Source organism: Patagioenas fasciata, chromosome 28 (assembly GCF_037038585.1).
Source record: "Patagioenas fasciata isolate bPatFas1 chromosome 28, bPatFas1.hap1, whole genome shotgun sequence".
Classification (NCBI taxonomy): Eukaryota; Metazoa; Chordata; class Aves; order Columbiformes; family Columbidae; genus Patagioenas; species Patagioenas fasciata.
In genome coordinates this window covers 3,081,446-3,104,459 of record NC_092547.1, presented here as the reverse complement: position 1 = coordinate 3,104,459, position 23,014 = coordinate 3,081,446, and the positions used below count along the sequence as shown (strand labels likewise).

The 23,014-nt window shown below is 51.3% G+C and overlaps 2 protein-coding genes across 2 annotated transcripts in view; both read left to right on the top strand.

The window, feature by feature from the left end:
- LOC139825725 (dynein axonemal heavy chain 9-like) overlaps nucleotides 1-9,926 on the top strand; it is a 17,162-nt gene extending 7,236 nt beyond the window's left edge. Inside the window, exons 4-5 of the mRNA XM_071799789.1 lie at nucleotides 2,948-3,113; nucleotides 7,371-9,926. Of these exons, the coding sequence (XP_071655890.1) occupies nucleotides 2,948-3,113; nucleotides 7,371-7,404 (200 nt within the window). The 3' untranslated portion in view covers nucleotides 7,405-9,926. The remainder of the gene's footprint in view (nucleotides 1-2,947; nucleotides 3,114-7,370) is intronic.
- Nucleotides 4,818-23,014, top strand: LOC139825724 (dynein axonemal heavy chain 9-like). The gene is made up of 7 exons (XM_071799788.1): nucleotides 4,818-5,219; nucleotides 16,563-16,759; nucleotides 17,413-17,571; nucleotides 19,054-19,184; nucleotides 20,817-21,028; nucleotides 21,222-21,455; nucleotides 22,835-23,014. The coding sequence occupies exons 3-7, from the start codon at nucleotides 17,414-17,416 to the stop codon at nucleotides 22,841-22,843; spliced, it is 744 nt and encodes a 247-aa protein (XP_071655889.1). The 5' UTR covers nucleotides 4,818-5,219; nucleotides 16,563-16,759; nucleotide 17,413; the 3' UTR covers nucleotides 22,844-23,014.

The following is a 23,014-nucleotide window of genomic DNA, read 5'->3' as shown; positions in this document are numbered from 1 at the left end:
TGATCTGCTCTGTGACCCTGCGTGAGCAGGGGGGTTGGACTGGGGGATCTGCAGAGGTCCCTTCAGCCCAACCAGCCTGGGATCCTGTGATTCTGTGAATGTGCAGCCGTTTGTCTCCAGCTGGATGGGCGAGTGTGTGCAGGTGTTATTTGTACAGGCAGACCTGGCACCGTGTCCCTGGTCATGAGCTGTGGGCTGAGTCAGTGATTTTCTTCCCCTGCACAGAGGAGCAAGTTGTCTTGTGTGTGGATGAAGATGTGGTGGTGAGATTTGCATTGAGAAGCATGATTTATACTGCTTGGCCTGGATCCCTGCTGCTCATTTTTTAGAGTTAATTTGTCCCTTTTTGTGTAGTTTGTCACTTGGCTGCTTTATTCTTTTCCCCAGCAGGCACATCTTTAAATTTGTAAAACATGGGCACAAAGTAATTTTGGATTTTTTCTTACTTAAAAAAGATCCTAACCTGAGTTCCAGTAGTTCCTTAGACAAGGTGCCTGTTGCTGCAGAGATGTATAAGATGCAGCCCTTAGGGGAAGCAGAGTTGTTGTTCAACCCATCCCTGCATCCTGTGGCTTCCAGAAGCGCCATGTGCACAGGGGTTAAAAGGAGCCCAACACTCTCTCTGCCTGAACCTGGGGCCAGTTTGGGGATTTTCTGTAGTTTATTGTGACTAAATACCACATTCTGTGGCATTTGCCCTGGGCCTCGCTCTGCTTCGTGCCCTCTTGGGCCTCTGCCCCTCCATCAGATGTGGCCCTGACTTCTGTCATTCAGAGAAATTGCAATAAATCTTGTGGTTTTTTTTGTTTGGGTTCTTTTTTTCCCTCTCCCTTGCTCACCAACCAGAAGGTACGAGGTGTCCAGACTGTTTCTTTGAGGTGCTGGTTTGAGTATGTGTCAGGATCTCACACAGACACACCGCCCCTTATTATTATTGTGAGATACGGCTTTGAATTAAAATACCACTTCCACGAACATGTCACTTGATCCCCAGTAATTGCATTTCAGTGTGATGAATCTCTTGCATACTTGTTTAACCTCAAAAAGGGCTGATTTTATATGTTAATTAGGGACTAATTAAATTTAAATTAAATGCTTATTTGAAACACTTAATTTAACTTGCTACCAGAAATTTCAAATATTGTGGTTTTATTGAACGGGGAGAGAGGCTCCGCTGAGGAAAGATTCATCATTTTTCGTAGCACAATCCATTCCTTTGTGCAGCACCTGTCTGTGACAAGAAATCAGCTGCGTTTTGAGTGGTGAGCAAGGCAAGCTGTCTGCAGTGCACCCAAGCAGGAAAAACCCAGCGTTTTGAAAGGTCTGTGATCTGAAACAAACCAACGGAATATAAATCTTCCTTAACAACTTTTGCACGTGATAATAAATGGCTTAAAAAAACTCCCAGTCCCGTTTACATTTGCCAGTCTTCCCTAATTACAAAGAATTGCTACTTACCGTGTGCTGCTTTATAGCACCTTATAGGTCTGTTGCCAACCCAAAACTGCTAATGAAACAAATTCTTCGAGTAAGCACAGGGCAGAAAACCCACCCGGGGTCTGGGCAGAGGAGCGTTGCTTCCGTTTGCTTTTCCACTTACTGAGACAGTAAAGGTTGCCTGGGCTGCAATCAGAGGAATCAATAACCTATAGAACATGATGTGCAGCGACGTGGGGTGATTTTTATTAAATATCAGCCCAGGATTATAAATATTCCCCACGTTTTATGAGCTAGAGCAACATATGACCCCAGCCTTCTGCTAAAACAAATTAAAGTCTTCCAAGGCTTTGAAATGCGAAACTGTTCTCTCCGTGCTTTCCTTTGCGTGTGCGTGACCCTACTTGAAACTAGGTGGTAATTTGACAGCTCGTGTTGGAATTAAGTCTTGTCACATTATCTGGAGGGTTGGGTAACGCTGGTGAGAAGATCAGGGAACTTATGATTATTTGATGCATTTAAATAAAAGTGTCATGTTGGTTGTTCTGAAGATGTCCAGGAATTTGGCCCTGAGATCGCCTATTTTTGTCTAACAGGGTAAAAGATGCATATATTCACAAAACCAGCAGCTTTGCTCGTGGGCTTCTGTGCCCACAGCATCCATCTCCCTTTCTCCATCGCAGCGCCCAGTGCCTGCTGCCCTGGCCACGCTGCAGTTGCCGCATCGCCGGGGCAGGCAGCAGGGGATGCTCACTGCTCTGGCACAGCCACCTCTGCAAGCAAGATTTCGTTTAAAAAATTATGCAGAAGAGATTCAAAAGGCTTTATCTTGCATGAAAAGCTCTTGTTTGCTCTGAGGTAGACATGTTTTGTAGCAGACGAAGTTTGTTGTATTTTTGTTTGGAAGGAAGAGTTGAGAGCTTTCTGATTTAAGTCAAACCAAAGTGCTGACCAAGGGTCCCTGCAGGGCTCCCAGCTGCACTGTAGAATCATAGAATCAGTTTGGTTGGAAGAGACCTTCAGGATCATCGAGTCCAACCGTAACCCAGCTCTAGCACTCTAGTCCCTGAGAACCTCATCTCCACGTCTGTCCAACCCTCCAGGGCTGGTGACTCCAGCACTGCCCTGGGCAGCCTGTTCCAATGCCCCACAGCCCTTTGGGGAAGAAATTGTTCCCCAGATCCAGCCTCAGCCTCCCCTGGTGCAACTTGAGACCATTTCCTCTGCTCCTGGTGCTTGTTCCTGGGGAGCAGAGCCCGACCTCCCCTGGCTCCAAGCTCCTTTCAGGCAGTTCAGAGATCAGAAGGTCTCCCCTCAGCTCCTGTTCTCCAGCTGAACCCCCAGGCCCCTCAGCTGCTCCTCATACAGCTGCAGCTGGGGGACATCTCAGCTCCTTGAGGGGCCGCTGTAGCTACACACAGCACAGCATTGAGCTGGGCTGAGAAATCATTTTTATTTTGCAGCAGTTGCTCTCCCAGTAGATGAGCTTTGCACCTCTGCCTCCCTACAGGTATGCTTGAGAAACCTCTGGAGAAAAAGGCTGGTAGGAATTATGGCCCTCCAGGTACCAAGAAGCTCGTGTACTTCATTGATGATCTCAACATGCCCGAGGTGGACGCTTACGGGACAGTGCAGCCCCATACGCTGATCCGGCAGCACCTGGACTACGGCCACTGGTAGGAGCCTGCTTGGGCTTGGTTGTCGGAGACCTTTTTGTTCAGCTCCAGTGCTGGGGAGTGGGTTTGAGAGAATCTCAAAGCGTGGGTCCCTCTTCCCATTGCATACTGCTGGGCTAGAGCTGGTTGGGAGGCTCTGGGTGAACTGAGAGTTGAGCACCCTCAGGGCTTCCCCTGTCCCCAGCAAACAAATTCACTTAGAATCACAAAACGTCCTGAGCTGGAAGGGACTCGCAAGGATCATCGAGTCCAGCTCCTGTCCCTGCACAGGACGACCCCACAGTTCACACCGTGTGTCCGAGGACGTTGTCCATCGCTTCTTTAATACCGCTTGATTGCTTACTCATAGCTGGGTTGAGAGGAGCTTTGCTCTGCTCTTGCTGTGGCTTGTGACTGTGGTCCCAGTGCAAAGCCTGCGAGGGGAGCGCGATGCTCGGCCTTGCTGCCCCGCGACGCTGAGAGCAGAGGCGGCTGTGGATTTGGCCTCAGCTGGGGTGAACCCCCCTGCTGTGAGCACCTAACATTGTCTTCTGTCAGGCAGCAGCAAACAACCATTATCTAGGCAGAGGTGATTTGAAGGAAAAGCAGTGACTGTTTTGGAAGGAGATTGGTGTGTTTTACACTTTAGCCAGCAGCTCTGTGTGGGACATGAATATTTGCATCTCTCCACAGGGAATAGAGGGCAGGGACGCATTGCAATTTCCACTCTCCTCAGCTGTGTGCATGCCTGAGCTCTGCCAAAAGCTTCCGAGGAACAGAGACAGTGGAGCGGAGGCAGAAATCTTGGGCTGTGGGTGTCAGGGAAGTCAGGCAGATAGAGGGTGAGGGAGCTGCGAGGGAGCGTTGGAGGCACAAGGGGCTGCAGCGAGGAGTAGGGGGATGCAGTGAGGCGCAGAGGGATGCAACGAGGTGTGGGGGATGGAGTGAGGCATGGGGGATGCAGCGAGGTGCGGTGGGATGCAGCAACGTACAGGGGATGCAGCGAGGTGCGGGGGGATGCAGCAACGTACAGGGGATGCAGCGAGGTGCGGGGGGATGCAGCAACGTACAGGGGATGCAGCGAGGTGCGGTGGGATGCAGCAACGTACAGGGGATGCAGCGAGGTGCGGTGGGATGCAGCAACGTACAGGGGATGCAGCGAGGTGCGGGGGGATGCAGCAACGTACAGGGGATGCAGCGAGGTGCGGGGGGATGCAGCAACGTACAGGGGATGCAGCGAGGTGCGGGGGGATGCAGCAACGTACAGGGGATGCAGCGAGGTGCGGGGGGATGCAGCAACGTACAGGGGATGCAGCGAGGTGCGGGGGGATGCAGCAACGTACAGGGGATGCAGCGAGGTGCGGGGGGATGCAGCAACGTACAGGGGATGCAGCGAGGTGCGGGGGGATGCAGCAACGTACAGGGGATGCAGCGAGGTGCGGGGGGATGCAGCAACGTACAGGGGATGCAGCGAGGTGCGGGGGGATGCAGCAACGTACAGGGGATGCAGCGAGGTGCGGGGGGATGCAGCAACGTACAGGGGATGCAGCGAGGTGCGGGGGGATGCAGCAACGTACAGGGGATGCAGCGAGGTGCGGGGGGATGCAGCAACGTACAGGGAAACACCCCCTGGGACTAACTGGGGGGACGGGGTGAGGGGGTAACCAGGGGGCTGTGCAAGAAGCCGGGCTGACTGTCGGCAGCCAGAGGAGGGGAGCACTTTGCTCTGGGTCGGGGGACCCAGAACTGGGGGGACGCAGCAGCTCCGCGCCCCGCCCCGGGGGGCCCACAGCCCCATGTCGCAGCACTTTGCAGCCGCAGGAAAGCGCCCGGCACTTCCGGTTGATGGGCGCTCTGGTCACGCCCACAGCCCTCGGCTGACAGACGTTTAGTGAAACGCCTGGGAGCGGAGAAGCTTCTGGAGCACTGACCGTATACGGGCCGAGCTCGGATTCCCTTGGGCTTGACAAGGAGGCTGTGGGACCTTCCGGCGGTTTCGGTGCGGGGCTGCGGGCGGAGCGTTGTCCTCAGACTGCGGACCCTGCGGGAGCTGCCCGGGCAGAGCCCCCCCCGCCCCGCCGGCCGGTGGTTGTGTCTGCTGGGGACCCTGCGGAGCCGCCAGCTTTCGTGAGTGGGGATGTGCCTTTGGAATTGTCATTCAAAGGGTAGATGAGCACAGCTCGGCTTCAGCCGGGACGCCTCTGTGCCTTTAGTTTTTGTTTTTCCCTCACCTTCCCTTTCGCGCGGAGCGGCCCGGCCCGGGACGGGGGGGTGTGGGTGTGTGTGCTGAGGGAACACCTCGTACCCAGCAGCCTGCTCCGTGCCGCTGCTCCTTGTCCCTGCATTTATATACGATACACAAATGTAAAGCAAACGGGGGGGGTGCGTGGGAGCAGGAGCGGCTGGGGGCTCCCGGGCCGGGCCTGACGCCTGCAGCGCCTCACGCTTTCCCGCTCCCGTCGCGCCGCCATCTTCGGCGCGGGCAGTGAAGCCGCCGCACTGAGGCCGTGCCCCGTGCCGCCGGGGAGGAGGGGAGCTGGTCGCTCTGGGAGCCGCTCTTGGGAAGCGGGCGGCGCACCCCGCCGAGGAGGGGGAGTTAACGTCCTTCGAGTCCTCCTCCACGGGTACCGGCGCCGTTCGGGCGGTGGCTGATGAGGTGTCTGTGGCGGGGCGGGGAGAGCGCGGCCGCTGTGCCCTCACTAGAGATGGCGGCGGGGCGGTCTCTGGCGCGGACAGGACGGCGGCCGCGGGGAGCGGCGCTCCAGCCCTATCTGTGATAATAAGAATTAAAAGTGTATGGGGAAGGAATATATTAGTGGAAGATTCCCCAGCTTATTTATTAGAGACAAACGTTTTACAGGCTGTGGGTGTGGAAGCACAGTTACTGCCTGGGGGGGTGATAAGGAGAAAATTTGAGAGCTATTCTATTACCTGGAAGTTTGTGTTGGTTTTGGCCAGGGTGGAGTTAATGTTCTTTGTGGTACCTAGTATGGGACTATGTTTTTTGATTCGTGCTAAAAGCAGTGTTGATAATACAGAGATGTTTTTGGTACTGTTGAGCAATGCTTGCACAGGGTGGCCTGTTCTGCCTCCCACACTGCTCCACCAGCAAGTGGGCTGGGGGGAAGCGACAGCCAGTGGCACACTTATCTAAGCTCTTAGAGCCAGTGTCTTGAGTGTCTGCAAACTGCAGCAGTCACCGCTCTTCTGGTGAAAGAAAGCAGGAAATTAAACCCTGCTGCTTTCCTGAGGAGAGATGACAATGGGCTGCACCTCCTCATAGATGGGACTTCAGGGATAATTCAGGGGAAAAGACACAATGGGTGTGCCATCGTTGAAGGTGTGAGTGGTGAAATAAGAAACGGGCAGGTTACCTAAGAACTGGTCAGCTCAAACATGCCAGCTATACGCTGTCAATCAGGCACTGCAAATGTTAGATGGAAAAGAAGGTACCATCTGTAACGGTTCTAGATATGCATTTGGAGTAGTGCACACCTTTGGGAAAATCTGGGAAGAATGGGGTCTAATTAATAGCAAAGGGAAAGAATTGGTTTGTGAAGAACCAGTTGGACAAGTGTTACATAATCTGATGTCACCAATAGAAGTGGCTGTAGTGCATGATGTCCATTGGGACATCAGAGGGGAAACTCCTTTTGTGTCAGGGGAGATTGGTTATCAGATGAAATGGCCTGAGAAGCAGCCTTAAAACCTGAAGTGATAACTGTAAGTTATCTCACGCTTGAGGTCCTGGCCTCACAGGAAATTCCAGTTTTTGATGAAAAATAAGAAGAAGTCCTCCAAGAATTAGGAGCCAGGGAACAGAGTGGGAAATGGGTACTCCCAGATGGTAGAGAAATGTTAAATAAGCAAATCATGAGGGAGGTATTAGCGATTCTACATCAGGAGAGTTATTGGGGAACACCAGCAATGTGTGACGTAATACGGGAATTTATACTATAGCCAAGCAAATTTGTGAAAGATGGGTGGTTTGTAAAAGAAGAAATAAAAAGGCACTTAAAAAGCAGCCTGCAGGAGGGCAGGGTCCAAGTTTACAACTCTCTCAAAATATTCAAGGTGATTTGCCTGTAGCTGGTGGAATTAAATACATACTAGTGTTGGTTGATCACCTTGCCAGCTGGGGAGAAGCTTTCCTCCTGAGCACTGCCGCAGCAGCAGTGGTAGCAAAAGTTTAATAACAGGTGGACCTCCACAGTTTGAAACTAAGGATTTATTTCTCAAAAACTGTATACTCGGGTTGTCTTGCCTATCTTCTCTCAGGCACAAGGCCTTCTGGCACAAACTCTGCCTTTAGAGTTTGCAGCTCACAAGTTTCAGCCTGAAAACTGGGTCCTGGTCAAATCCTGGAAAGAAACGGAAGCTTCAGCCAGATTGGGAAGGAGCATTTCAAGTTCTGCTGCTCACCGAGACAGTGGTACGACCAGCTGAGAAAGGGTGGACTCATTAGACACGGATTAAAGAGCCAATGGAACCTCCAAAGGACAATGACGAGTGGCAAGTATTGACAACTGATGACCCCCTTCGACTAAAGATACAGAGATGAAAATGAAATGAAACCTTTGGGGATTGTTAATCCTGTGTATGTAGAATTTACAAATGGGTTACTTAACAAACGTCACTGAAACTGAAGGTTCCCTAACAATTTGAGTAGATGATTGCCACATCCTTAACTGTGGGGATGTACAGAGCTGAAGAGAATGGAGTTATGAAAAGAAACGTGTCCAAGGGGACTGAGTCTAAGGATGATTTAAATAAGTGCACAGTTTTTGTTACTGTCTCTCATTGCCCCTCCTGGTACAGTGTTATTTGGAGCACAGAGTTTAGGGGATGGACAGTGAGCAATGAACGGTTATAGAGTTGAAAAGAAAAATGACCCTATCTAAAGGACAGTCTCTCCCAGGATGTGAGTCTCTGCAGTGCAACCCTTTGCTAATTGCAAGGCAGAGAGCAGATGATTCAGTAAGTGGGGTTTATGGATCACAAATAGACATTAGTAGAAAAGATGCCCTGGGAAGGTTCAACATATATGGAGGTACAAATGCCTGGGTAGAATGGATCAAATATATGGTGCAAAGCCTAAACGAGCAATTGCTATGCCTGTGCGGCAGGAAGGCCTGTGGCCCAAGTGGTACCCTTCCCTCTGGGGTGGAGCGAAGATTGACAGGGGATGGAGTGCGTCTTAGCCTTATGCCAAGACTCTACGGCATGGAGAAATAAGTCGTGTCATACTCTCTCCCTACTGTTTCCAGCTTTGCAGGGAAAAATATCAAAATTCCCCTGGCATTTTCAGGAATAATTGAAAATCATACTGCCTGTCTCTCACGACGCGGCAGGAATGATACCAAGTTCCTAGGAACATGAGTAGGTGTGCAGAGACACGGGAAGTTGGTCCTCATATGTCCTCAAATGCTTCTTGAGTGGATCTTTGGTGGTACTGTGGGAAGATGACACTTCATTCCATTTTATCCCCCACTGGGAAGGTACCTGTGACGCCGTACAATTGGAAATTCCTTTTACCCTGGCATTTGAACGCTGTGATCCATCAGGGCAACAGAAAAAGGAGTTGAGGGCTTTCCTCTGATGACAGGGTTTATTTCAATTAGATTGGGGTCCCCAGAGGAGTCCCCAAGGAACACAAAGCAAGAAGTCAAGTTAGCTGCGGGTTCTGAGTCCTTTTTGTTTTGGTAGGTAACTACAAACAAGAATGTAGACGGGATAAATAACATTTATTTATAAGTTATACTAGACAAGCAGTTAAAGGAATCACCAAGCAATTAGATGCTACTAGTAGAATGGCATGGGAAAATAACATGGTCCCAGATACGATGTTGGCAGAAAAAGGTGATATATGTCTAACCACAGCTTCAGCAGAAGAATTGGCTGAGAATTCAGGCGTAGATAGTCCACTCATGGGATTGTTAGAATCTTGGTTTGGAATATTGAGAGAAATTACTTCTTTAATCGAAGTAACAGAAGCACTGATTTCTATAGCGTGCTACATCATTGCGTGTCTGCGAGGACTTGTTCAACACCTTATTGGACAGCTCTATCAAAGCAAGTGCCTTTAGGGCCACTGCCATGCTCAGATAAAATGATCCTGCTAAAAGAACAAGAAGAAAGAAAGAACAGCAAATGCATAACTCCAGAAGAAAAACGTGAAATCGTGTTGTCTAGGCTTGAAGCCACCTATACAACTGTATCATAAGAAAATGCAAAACCTCCTCCATTTCAGTCCTGCAGCTCAGCACTAGTTTTTCCTCTTCCCTCCCTTTGTCCTGCTCCCTTTGCTTTCTCCCTTTGTTCCATATCCTTCTGCACAAAACCACCGTGACTCAGCCTAAGTAGATCTGCCGCTTATTCTTTTGTACTGCCAGCAGATTGTGGAAGTAGAGTATAAAACCCATCCTTATGGAGAGATCTTTGCATTTTAGGCTTAGTCTAAGTGTCTCAAGTAGCCGGGGTTTTTGTTTGGGCCTAATCCATCAGGTCTGATGGCTTCCCTGCTCGTCTCCAGATGTATGTGGTAGAAAATATAAAGCAAGGAAACGTCCTTTGGCCCAGCCTTGCCTTATTTCCTTCTCATCCTGTTCTCTGTGCCAGCCTCTCTCACTGACCCCTCGTCTGGCTGCATGTCTCTTCTTTCCTCTCTCCTTTTCTCAAACTCTCCTGCTTCCTGGCTTTTGTCTTTCCATTCCTCCATTTCAGTCCTGCAGCCCGGCACGAGATTTTCCTCTTCCCTCCCTTTGGCTTGCTCCCTTCGCTTTCTCCCTTTGTTCCATATCCTTCTTTCCGACTTGTCTCTTGGAGACTTTTGGCCACGCTGGACCCAAGTCTGGGGATGTTTTGGAAACTTTTCCGAGGCCTCGCTGCTGACAGGGGGGACAGCAGGCAGTGACAGGCCCGGGGCTGACAGGCTCCCCCTCCCCTAGGGGGCGCTCGGCTGCCACACCCAGCTGACATAGAACCTTTGTCACAATGCCCGCTACCGTGGGGAGGATGCGGGCACTCTGCGGGTGACAGGGACACAGCAGGACTTGGTGTCAGCTCAGCAAGTTCTCAGTTCCCCAAAGAAGCTGAATGAGGTGTGTTTAAATACAGTAAGGTGTTATGTATTCATAATGACCCCAGGAACGCCTCTACATATTCATAACCTTTCCCGCTTCTTCTTAAAATGAGTCCCAGGTGATCATTTCCGTAGTCTCCTCCTTGACCCCTCCCTGTTGCACCTGCGCAGTGCCATCTGGTGGTCTTGAGGAGGGTCTTTGGATGAAGGCTCCTTCAGCCTCGTCACAGTGACCTCTTTACCTTTGGCTCATTATGTTGAGTGGACTGGAACCCAAGCTGCCAAGTCGATTGAAATCAGACTGGTTCCCCCCTTTTGCTGTAAATCTTCGTTATCTCGTCTTCTCAAGTTTACATCTAGGTGCTGTAAAACCTCTTACCTTGGCATTCGACAAGGTTCTGTTTTTTCTTAACATAATGGGTTAGTTAGTTAGTTAGTTCCCTCTGTCAGTTCCCCCCTTTTCGGGAAGGTTAGTAAATTCTTGTACTAACGTGATGATTCCCTATTTAACCTTTTCTCGGACCACAAGTAAGAAGGCTGCTTCGACAGGAGAAGACTTATCTTTCTCCCTCAAAGAACAAACAAATTCTCATGTTGAACAAAACATTCGTGTTGCTCTTCTGGGGCAGCTGATGACCGGGTGGCTGGTGCCCCGGCAGCAATGGCATCTGTTGGGCTGCAGCGGGAGCTCGCGCTCTTTGGCGTGGTGACCCCGCTCACTGCAGTTCCTAGCGCTTTCCTTTTGGGTTTCTTCTTCCCAGTGCGATGGCCAGGTCCAGTTTGGTGTTATCTTTTAAAATCATTAGTTTATACCCCGTTCCTTTTGCTGCCATTTCAGGATCTATAGGCGTGCCTGAGATTTGCATGGCTTGGACTTCTGAATGTATTAACCGAACAAAGCACGGGGTCATACGTGGCACAAACAGTAAACCCAGAAATGCACATACTATCATGAAGCCTATTTTCTTCCACCAGGCTCCCCCAAATAAGTTACCCCACCAATGGCTAGTAAGTATAGAATTCCACTTCTGTACTGGTACATGTGCAACGCGTTTTATCTCCTCTGCTATTTTCATTATGGCTTCCCCATCGTTCTCTCTTTCCAAACAACACTCCGAAGTATTCAGTTTCCCACAGACGCCCCCCTCTCTTCAGCTAAAAGCCAATCTCACGCTCCCTGATTTTGGTACACTGCAGCTCTGGTCTGAGACAATTGTCTCGCTATGAGATTCGGTGCCTCAGCCGTCTGGTTGCTTATTATTTCAACCACTGCTTGCAACCGAATAATTTGGTTTAGCATATATATAGGGGTACGGGATCCCCAGTTTCCATCTTGGGCCCATGTGGCTGGATCATAGTATTCAGATATTCTTTGTGCAGGCCATTCACCATCTTTCCAAGTTTGCATTCCTCCTATGGGGCATTTATTAAACTCCTCTCTGTTTCAAGTTTTGTCTTGCACTCCCCCTCCATCTGAATAGCCCCTCCTACCAGCTTGTGTAAAACAGATGCTCTGTTCTCCCCTAGGGCAGGAGGCAGAGCCTACAGCGAGTCCACCTTTCTCTAGGTTAGTTGCTACCCATAATTTCTGCCCTTGGATTTCACACTTCTCCAATTTTGTTCTATCATAACATCCAGAATTAATACGAGTGTGATAATGTAGAACATACTGGGTTAGTCTTCCTATTCTCACACGCTCGTAGCACTTGGTACAGGGATTAGCCAGGCTAAGTTGGGAAGAATAAGTCACCGCTCCTGGCAAGAGGATCAGGTCCAGGTTTCCACGCTCTCTGGCCGAGCAGGTTGCAGCCGGCAGCCGAGTTCGTCGTCTTCTCGGCAGCGAGGGCCGTGTCCCCGCCTTTCCTGTTTTTGTCGTTAGCGTGGCGATTATCGTTTCCCAACTCTTGGCCTTCACTTCCTAGGAACAACAGGAGCAACACGGAATTTGATTTCTCTGTCTGCACTCTATTCTTTCCATCACTGGTGGACTCTCTAAATTCCCATTCACCCCTTCAGTAAATACCTCCCACCATTCTTGGCTATTTTTTTTCTATTCTTCCAGTGGCAACTGGAATCCTCAACCGAGCTCTGGTTTCCTGATCTTCTATTCTTAGACATTTCTTACACAATCCTGTTGGTAAGTTCCCTTTGTGGATATGCTTATACCACAGTCCATTTACAACCCCGAGTCAACTTCAATTTCAGATTGCCCGGTTCTTGAGATACTTTCAAGGTTCTTTCTTCCGTCAGGGGTCCTTTAGCTTGAGAGACGTGTGTCCATCTTTTCTCTGCCCTCCAAACAGCTGGTTCTGTAGTTAACAAGAAAAAGGCCCCTCCCGTCATGGGGTTGAAGTTTCTTCTGTCCAGGTTTTCATTAGTGTTGCCCCCATATCTACCAGAAATTCTACTTGTTTGTTCTTTTGGGTTTCTTCTTCCCAATGCGGGAAGCACCACCCAGGCTGGTCCCCCAGAAGGACCAAAAGGTGACTGTGAAAAACAGAGTTTTCCAGGTTGCGCCCGGGTTACCCTCCGTGGTGTTTCGCAGGCTTTCTTCACTCTAGAATGGCGAATCCAGGCATTCTGTTCTCCGATATTGGTAGCAGTCAGGGGGTCTTGAAATGGACCTTCCTGTTATGGTTTCAAAGTTTTCTGCAAAAGACTTCACATACTCGTCAGTAAAATGTGGCCCTCAATCAGAGGATCTAACAGCTGGGCCTCCAAGCCTTGGTATTATTTTGTGTATCAGTGTTGTAGTCACCTCCTAAGCTTTTGCTGTCCTGGTAGGGAACGCTTCTGGCCAACCTGAAAAAACATCAGTTAATACCAACAAATATCGGTACCCCCCTTTTCCTGGGAGTTCTGAACAATCAGTTTGCCATTGTGGTCCAGGCCCATTCCCTTTCCCCATTTGACCCATTTCTAGCTTGGGCATATTTTTGGGATTAGTCTGGAGGCAAAGATCACACCGCTGTCACCTCTTCCACAGTGACAGACAAATCTCTAGCTCCTGTCTCCCTAATCAAATGTTTGCATAGTGGTTCTAGTCCCCAAGGCCCCTTCTTCTGCTCTTCCCTTCCTAAAGGCCAAACCAGGTGGGAGAAAGCCCCACTGTGTTTGCTTTTTCAGGAGAAAAATAAGTGCTAAAAAGCCACTTTGGGGGTGCCCAGGTGGATCCAGTGGTATCCAGACCCCCCCCAGAGGGAGCATCCCCCAGCACCCCCAAGTCCTTCGCAGGGCTGCTCTCAGGCCCTCCATCCCCAGCTTGTGTTGATACCCGTGGTTGCCCGGGGCAGCTGCGTCTCCCAGGCGAGCTGGGTCCCGCCCCGGCCCGCCCCCGGCTCCTCGCAGTGTCCCTTCCCCCGGGCAACGCGGCTCTTCCCCGCAAACACCCGCCGGTGCCGGCCGGATGGAGCAGGCGGTGGAGCCGGTGCCCGGCGCCGAGCGGCTGTGCCGGTGCGCGGCGCGGGGGCTGGGGGTGCCGGCGGAGCGCTGGGAGCGCTGGGCAGGCGGGGAGGCGGCGGGGCCGCTGCTGCGGAGCTTCCTGGCGGGGCCGGCGGGGCCGGCGCTGCTGCTCTGGCGGGGCCCGGCCGGGGAGCTGGAGCTGGGGCCGCCCCCGCCGCCCCCCGCCGCCCGCCGCAAGGGGCTGTTCTTCCTGCGGGCCCCCGGCGCCGGCCCCGGGGAGCTGCTCTGCGGGGACCTGCCCGCCGATGCCCTGCGGCACTTTGCCGCCCTCGTGGAGGAGGTGAGGATGAGGGGCCACGGGGGCAGGCTCAACATGAGGAGAAATTTGTTTGCTGGGAGATGGCAGAGCCTGGCCCAGGCTGCCCAGGGCGGGTGTGGAGTCTCCTTCTCTGAGACATTGAAACCCGCCTGGACCCACCTGTGTGATCTGCTCTGTGACCCTGCGTGAGCAGGGCTTGGACTGGGGGATCTGCAGAGATCCCTTCAACCTAACCAGGCTGGGATCCTGTGAGGCCTGGGCAGCCCCGGAGGTGCAGAGGGAGCCCTGGCACCCATGAGTACCGGGTGCCCCTCGCACATGGCAGCGGGGAAGGTGTCCCCTCCTACAGACAGGCTCCTTGGCCTCCCTCCCTTCTCTGCTGATGCACTTGTACCCTTAACTCTGCCCTTTGCAGTACCATGGACGGCTTTAGAACTCATATAAACCACCTGAATGCTGATCCACATCAGCTCTGTCTATCAGTGGGGTCCTTGTGGGACTGATGTACCCACAGGTGCTGGAGGGGACATCTGCAGGTCACCTACTCCAAACCCCTGCTCAAGCAGGGCCATCCAGAGCCAGTTGCCCAGGGCCATGTCCAGGTAGCTCTTCATTATCTCTAAGGATGGAGACTTCACAACCTCTTTGAGCAACCTGGGCCAGTGCTCGATTACTCTCATAGTGAAAAAGTGTTTTGTGATGTTCAGGAGCCTCCTGTAGCTCAGTGTCGGGTTATCTCAGGTGGGCTGATGTTTTCTTAAAGAGATCGTCAAGAGGTTCGAGTGCTTTTGCTTTGCTGTGTTATTAGCCTGAACTAGACAATGTTGTTTCGGTTTATTCCTGATGGCTCCTCACCTGGAGAAGTCTCAGGAATGAGGCTGTAATGGGAAAGCAGAGGAGCTGCTGGATTTGAGAAGCTCTGATCATGATGTTTGGTATATTAAGATGGTGACTGATAGATTGGATTCCCAAGAGCAGGCTGCCAGACTGGTTATCCTGGTTTTGTGAGAAAACACATTATTTATACGGGGAGCTTTTGTTTTGATGAGCCCCGTGGTCTTGCGAAGTCTGCACAAACAGTGGTTTTGCATCACGGCTGGCCAATAGCATTGCAAGCACCGTCTGCTATGGGTAGATGGTGGGGTAGGAACACTTTGGCAGATCCTGTTAAATCCTGTTTTCTGAATGCCTTTGGGAGCCGGGATTGTGCGTCCCAGCTGCGTGTTTGCAGGCTTTGCTCTCCCCTGTGCAGACATGCAGTATTTCTGCAGGGAGCAGATTGTGCCTGGTTTTCATCCTATTTTCCTCTCAAGCTTCACTTGAAGGCAAAAGCAGCGGTGGTGCTGGGTCAGGCAGATGGGGTGGGTCTGCGTGAAGGTGAAAAAGGTCTTGAATTTCCTGGGGTTGGGGTCGTGTGTTCCTCTGCCCACACTTTGTCTTTATTCAGTGAGGGGTCACAGCTGGTGACCTTGTCCACTTGTTGCTTCACTCCTGCGGTGCCGAAGGGAACACACCTGCTCTGTGGGCTGGGGCTTCATCCTGAGTCCAGTTATCATTTTAACAGTCAGAAAGAAAATGAACGGCTATCATTTGCCTGGTTACAACATCACTGGCATTAGCAGTCCACATGCTTTAAGTAATAGAGACACATCTTGCTAATAATGCAGCTAAAACTGCTGAAGGTGAACTCGTCAGCACCTGCCCGTGTGTTCCCTGGGGTTGTGCTCCCCCTTCCCACGGCTCCCTGGGCACGAAGGTGGCTGGTCGGGTCTTCTTCGGGTCTACAGAGCCAGCCACAGTTCCAAAGAGTCTTCAGCATCCTGGGACAGCACTATGGAGGTGCTGAGCTGCTTTATTCCGTTTCAATTTTATGTCCATTTGCAGCTATTTTTATGCCTTTAGTCACCTCCCCCCCCTCCCCTACCCCCACCCTGAGTCCAGTAACACAAAGGGCTGTTGTTTGTCACTAGGGACAACCTGGCTTTGTTAGGCTGTTGCCACAGGCTGGTCCCAGTGCAGAGCCAGCCAGGATAGGTGACAGACACGGTGTTGCTGTCACAGCTCAAACAAGCCAAAAGCAGCTCAAATCTGGGCAAACCCCGACCAGCCCCCCAACCCCATGCTGCCGGGTCAGTAAAAGTGCTGATAAAGGCAAAGCTCCTGTTTGGTGGGCTGCAGCTGGGACCTGGGGGACCCTCACCACCAGTGTATCCCAGGGGGTACCAGCAGACCTTCCCTTGCAGCACACTGAGCTCAGCCTAGCCCTGGCAGGCTCAAAGGGCAGCCTGACGGCTGTGCCCATGGGCAGGGACATGGGGACCAAGCACCGGGGACAGTTGTGAGGGCAAGGGACAGCAGCCCATGGGGCCATCTCCAGTTGCGGGCTTGAAAGGCTGGGAGAGCCTGGGGATGGGGCTGCTCACTTTGCCTACTGGCTTCCACCCTCCTTGGCTGCTTGGATTTGGGGAAAAGGGTGTTCTGCTGTATAAAGTGGGCCTGTAGAGATGCCCATTCATCATCAGCTGCCTCTATTTCACATGGGAACTGCTTGAGACAGCAATGAATATGGGTCTCCAGGCTTGGCCAAGCACAGACCTCAGAGCCTGGTGGCCTGTCCGTCTCCTGCTGCACTTTTTTCTCCATTGGTCTTCCGTGACTCCCGCTGTAGGTGATCGTGCCCATCCTAACGAACAAGAAGAACCATCAGGGCTGGCCACAAGTGGTGTCACAAGACATCGTGCGTCATGTCCACAACCTCAAAAGTACCATTTTCACAGTTGTTGGCCAAGTAGACGGCAAGACCTTGCTGCCTCTCCCAGCTGGCTCAGAGGGAATTGAGGACATTGATCTGGAAAATGAGAAATCGTGAGTACCACCCCAAAATAACAGGTTCTGGAAGGTCCAGAGAAGCAGATGCGTTTGTACATCAAGTTGTCATCGTGTCTGGGCTGCGTGCGTGCCCCTGTGGAACCCCAGGAGATGTGTGGGTGCAGTGGAATGAATCACTCCTCAGACAGGACGTGGTGCGGGTGGGGTTTTGTGAGAAGTTACTGCTTCCAAGGCAGTGGGGTGACCTGTCCTCAGCTTCCCAGCCCACTTGGTGGTGTTTCTTGCTGAATTAAGTGAGTTAATGACTGCAGGGATGTAGAATATTTTGAGGGAGAATGGTATGGGGAGAGAGAATCTTGCTGGATGTGTGAGTCTCCAGGTCAGATCCTGAACCTGAATGGATCTGATGTGACAATGACTGGCTGTGCAGAGAGGTGGCGACTGGCTCTTCATTTCCACCATTCACTTTATGAACAGTGTTGTTGCCCACACTGCTGCAGACATTCAGCCATTTTCTCCAGAGTGTAATTCCTATATTAAACCAGTGACAAAATCTTATGGGGTTTGATTGTTTTGTGGTTTTGAAATGTGAAACCCTGTAAAATCCAGCTGCCCACACGGCCATTGGAAGTAGATCCAACTGAGCAATGCACATCAACAAAGTTAATCACGTACTCTGTTTACTACAGCATGGAACGGATAGATAAATCTCTGGTGTATGCCATGGAGTCGGCCATCATAGACTGGAGCCACCAGATCCAGGAGGCACTGAGGAAAGAGTCTTCAGAGCCTCTCCTGCAAGGCAGCAATCCGAACCCGAAGGTGGAGCTGGAGTTCTGGAAGAACAGGTACCCAGAGCAGCCTGGCCAGTGCATGGTGCCCTGTGGTGCTGGTTTTGTGTAGAGGGAGAGTGCTGGTGGTGGAGCTGCTAATTCCATGAGTTGAGAAGAACAGGCCACTTGGGGTTCATGTAGGCTTCAACTAAGGAAAATTGCTCCCGCACAGAAAATCATCATGATCTGCAAAGTGCCTGGGAGGTCACTGGGCAGCTGGCTGTGTTTTAACTTAGCCCCACCACAGGGGCTACACCTCAAGGGACTTTTTTCAGAAATGCCCTTTACAGGATCCCAGGCTGGTTGGGCTGAAGGGACCTCTGCAGATCCCCCAGTCCAAGCCCTGCTCACGCAGGGTCACAGAGCAGATCACACAGGTGGGTCCAGGCGGGTTCGAATGTCTCAGAGAAGGAGACTCCACACCCGCTCTGGGCACTCTTTCGTCACTGTTCACTAGGAGCCATCCACAGGAGTAATTGCTGATGGACACCTGCTGGGGGCTGTCTGGAAATGGTGCATCTCAGCTGGCTGCTGTTCATCTGTCAGGGCCAGAGGGGCTTTAGATGCTCAGGAGCCTGGGAGTGGTATTTCCTCCTGCCCTTTGAAAACCTTTGTGCTGTACTGGTTCAGGGTGACTCGGGGCAAAGCCCTGCTGGCTGGAGAGCTGTTGCTAATGCCTGCAGAAACACGATGGCTTTTTTTCAGCGATGTTCTGTCAGTAGCAGAGCTGCTGTCATGCTGAACTCAGCACTTTCTGTCCTGTAGGGTTTGTCTGTGCCTCATGCAGCTTTCTCCCATTTCCACAGTCCATGTGTAGCTGGAGGAAGCCCTGAATCAGGCCCAGGGGAAACAGATGATGTTGGGGGACAGCTGATGGCCCAGTGTAGGTGGGTAACATGGCCACCAGCATCCTGGTGTGCATCAAGAACAGTGTGGCCAGCAGGCCCAGGGCAATGACTGTCCCACTGTACTCAGCGCTGGGGAAGCCAAACCTCAAATCAGTTTTGGGCCCCTCAGGCCAAGAAAGACCTTGAGGTAGTGGAGTGAGTTGAGAGAAGGGAATAGAGCTGGTGAGGGGCTGGAGCACAAGTGTGATGGGAGTGGCTGAGGGACCTGGGGGGTTCAGCTGGAGAACAGGAGCTGAGGGGAGACCTTCTGATCTCTGCACTGCCTGAAAGGAGCTTGGAGCCAGGGGGGGTCGGGCTCTGCTCCCCAGGAACAAGCGCCAGGATGAGAGGAAACGGCCTCAAGTTGCGCCAGGGGAGGCTGAGGTTGGATATTAGGAAACATTTCTTCCCAGAAGGGGTTGTGAAGCATTGGAACAGGCTGCCCAGGGCAGTGGTGGAGTCACCATTCCTGGAGGGGTTGAACAGTCACAGAGATGACATTCTCAGGGACACGGGGCAGTGCCAGGGGTTAGGTTATGGTTGGACTCGATGATCTTGAGGGTCTCTTCCAACCAACTGATTCTGTGATTCTGTGTCTCGGTTGCTGTAGGTGTGATGACCTGGAATGCATTTACAACCAGCTGACAACGAGGAAGGTCAGGAACATGATGGAGCTGCTGGAGAGAGTTGAGAGCAGCTACATCCCAGCCTTCAAAACCATGCTAATGGATGTTGAGGCAGGTGAGATGCTGGGGCAACTTTACCACAGTGCTGGCTTCTGGCCTTTCTTCGTGGCCTGGTGTGACTGATTTCAAGCCAAATCTTTCTAGTTTGTGAATTGAGACTGGGCTGCTTGTGCTTGAGTCTAGGCTTTTGTTTCCAGGCTGGGACAAGCTCCATCGCTGGTCTGTTGAGCCAGACTCTTGCCAAAGTTCAGGGTGAATGGGTTTGGGAATTTATTCTGCTGTAATAAAGTGTTTGCATTACTCTAACAGGACTCACCTCAACTTCCACCAGCTCCTCTGGTGTTATTATGCAGGAATGGGAGTTCAGACTAAGAGGACAGATCTTGTACCTAAGACTGCTTTGTTAGAGCGCTGCTTCTCAGGCTTTGGCCACTGCAGCCCGAATTTCCTTGCTTTGCTTTGCTTAGGGGAGTTGAGCGCAGCCCAAGGAAATATTGCAAATCCCTGTCTGTAGTGAAAAACAGTGTAGTCCTGCTGGTCTGTCCCTGCAGACCAACACAGCTGGACATCCATGTCCAACCCAGCTGCTCTCTGGCACAATGAAACCATCTAGACTGTGTTAGCTGTGCACGTGCTGGCAGAAAACACTGTTCTTCACCACTTCACGTGCAAACATTGAATCTCTTAAGGATCTGTGTCACACTCTGCATTGTGCAGTTTAAATGGGCTGGAGAAACACCCCTTATATAAGGAGCCAAGGGTTCATTGTTAAACTAATTAATACTTTAAGGGTTTAATCAAAATACAACAAATATTTGGTTTTAATCCGGCTACAGCGATACTAACCCTAATTGGATAATTTGGACTATAATTGTTAATTTCCATTACAGCGCAGTTCAGATTTGTGTGCACCTGCTTTTAAGTCTCTGCCCCTTTCCCTGGCATTGTACTGGTGTGGCTGCTGTTGGTGGATTTGCTGGGAGGGTGATGCTGATAGTGGGAGTCTCTTCTTCCTTGGTCTTGGGCCTTAGGGGTTATTTTTGCATGCATTCAAGCACTTCTGTCACTTCTTGTTGGTCCACAGGTTTAATTGCACAACGATCTGGTTTTATTAATGCTTGCGCTCTGGGGTAATTCTTCAGGGTAAAACCACACAGCTGTACAGAGCTAAGCTAAAGCTTTCGACGAGTCAGACATCAGTTGCTTTACTGTTGACAGGTTTTCTATTACAGTCAGGACTGGTGGGGCCGTCGTCATCTGCCCACTGGACAAGGAGTTGCTTGAGCCAAAACTGAGCTAAAAAGGGCTCAGGCCAAGGCTGTACAGCCTGTCGTGCTGTACAGCAAGGCCATGGCTCACAGCCATGGCAGCACTGTATTTTTGGTGCTGTTGGGCAAATTCCGTGTGACTTTTTAGCAGTTGTGGACTCAGGCTCTCCACGAAGCCCTGTCCCAGCTCCCTGTCCCCTGCCATCACATCAGCTTATTTCTGTTCTGGTTACTGCCGCAGGTGAGTGATGTTCACGAGTGAGTGACCTGCAGCACACAGGTGGCTGAGGGTGCTCAGTGCTTGTCAGGACAGTTTCTTTTCCCAGGCACTTTTCCATGTGGTGAGGCCAGCACCTAGCTGGGAACCCAGCACACCGCAGCTGGGTGGTTCTTACCGCTTCTCACGTCTCTCAACACAGCTTTGACTGAAGCTCAGGACGTTCACCTGCACCTGACACCCCTCAAGCGCCGCTTGGAAGACGTAGAGAGGGTTGAGTTCAGCGAGGTGAAGCCTTTCCTGCTCCCCCTGCTCCACGTGGTGTGTTTGATCTGGGTCACCTCCAAGCACTACAACATGCCCGTGCGGATAGTGGTGCTGCTCCAGGAGATCTGCAACCTTCTCATTGAGCAGGTCTGTGGCTGTGATGCCTGTGTTTGCAGTCCCCTGTGTCCCCTCTCCCCTTCTTCCTATTGTCCTTCCCTGGAAAAGTGATTCTTTAGGCAACATTTAACTTAATAAACAGGTTCAAATGTGTTCAACACAAGAAGTCCTTGTTTTCCATGATGGCAGAAGTGACCTCTCAGGTGTGATTTTGCTCTTCCAGGCCCTGGTGTACCTGTCTCCAGAAGACCTTCTGAAAGGGGACATGGAGGAGAGCCTGGGCAAGGTGCGAATGGTGCTCGGTATCCTGAACATGTTCAAAGAGGCATTTGAGGAGAGAAGGGAAAAACTGCACATGTATTATGAACCAGGCCAAGAAGTGAGGGAGTGGGACTTCAGCTCCACGATGGTGTTTGCGAGGCTGGACACCTTCCTGAAGAGACTGGAGATGGTGGAGGTGAGACTCTGGTCTCGAAAAACATTGCAAACCGTCAGGAGAACTCTGTAGCCAGGAGATCACTTGCTGGCATCTTTCCTTTCTATAGCTTCACCTGATACCAGGGAATGGGGCCACTCTTTTGCTGTTAGGTCTCCTGTTACAGCGAGTCTAAGACTGTGTTTTACTATGTCCTGCTCAGTGCATATGTAAGCTGGTCAGGTTGATAGGTGTGTTTTTTGCTCTCAGGAGTCCCGTTGGACTCCTTGCTCCTGTTGGGACAAGAAAAGGAGGATTACTGGAGGTGTGGTTTGCACAGCTGTAAATAAAGCAATGTAATCTCCCAGGTCTCCTGGTGCCATCAGAGACAGATTTAGGTTATGGTTGGACTCAATGATCTTAAGGGTCTCTTCCAACTGAAATGGTTCTATGATTCTATGACACCCTGGAGCTGGGTCCTGCCTGTCTTGGAGAGGCCAGATGGCAGGATCCCCTTGGCTGTGCCACGTGGGCCTGGGGAGGAGCAGGGACACGTTCCTCACCAGGTTGTCCCTTCGCATCCTCATAGTCCATCAAACTGGGGTGCTGTGGCTCAGGGGTGTCCCTGTTTGCCAGATCTGTCACCTGAGGCAGGGACATTGGGGTGTCATCCCTGAGCTCCCAGTGTGGCCAAGGGCTCCTTGAGCCACAGGAGATGTTCTGCAGAGAGCAGGTCTGAGTGTGAATGTGGGAGCTCCCTATGCTCTCCTTACCACATGGCTGTGTCTGGAGACCACAGACATACAGACACCATATGTACCTGTTATACAGACACTGTACATACCTCTTATACAGATACTGTATGTACCTCTTGTACAGACCTTGCATGTACCTGTTATCTCTCACGTGGCTAACCACACACATTCATCTGCTCTCCACACACATCCCAAATGAATTTCTTTGTTGATTGTTGCTGCGTTCTCAGTGTGTAGGGTTGGATGGCCAGTGTACAGGTTGCTGGTGTTTGCAGTTTTACTGCTTTAAATGTGCCATATACTTTTATGTGTTCCTTAATTAACTATGTTGAAAACTGTCATGACTGGTGCCTATTTTAAAAGTATTCATAATGATGGTTTCCAGTAGGGTTTGATGTGAAATAAACCAAATTATGCTGGTCAGTGTAGAGAGGAATATAAATAGACACAGGAATAACTGCAGGTTATCATGAGGACAGTGTTGGTGACAGGTTTACTGGGACCCTGTAAAGGCTCTGGGGCACTGACTGCTGGGATTCCATGGATGCCATGGGCACACTGTGGATATGGGCTGCAGACAAAAGCCAGTGGGGAGGTTTTGAGCTGGGGCACTGTGCGTTTTGACCAGTGTCTGTTTCCTCCTTCCGTGGCTGTCCCACACTCCAGGGACAGTAGAAGCTGCAGTATCTGGAGTCAGAGGGAGAGCCTGCGGAGTGAGCTGTAAAACAAGAATTAAAAGCATAGTGCACACCAGCCTGTTAATGAGGAAAACTGCTGCATCTCTCTCCGTCTCAATTTCCCCTCATCACTTCATTTCAAGCAACCTTGCAAGACAAAGCAAGGGAC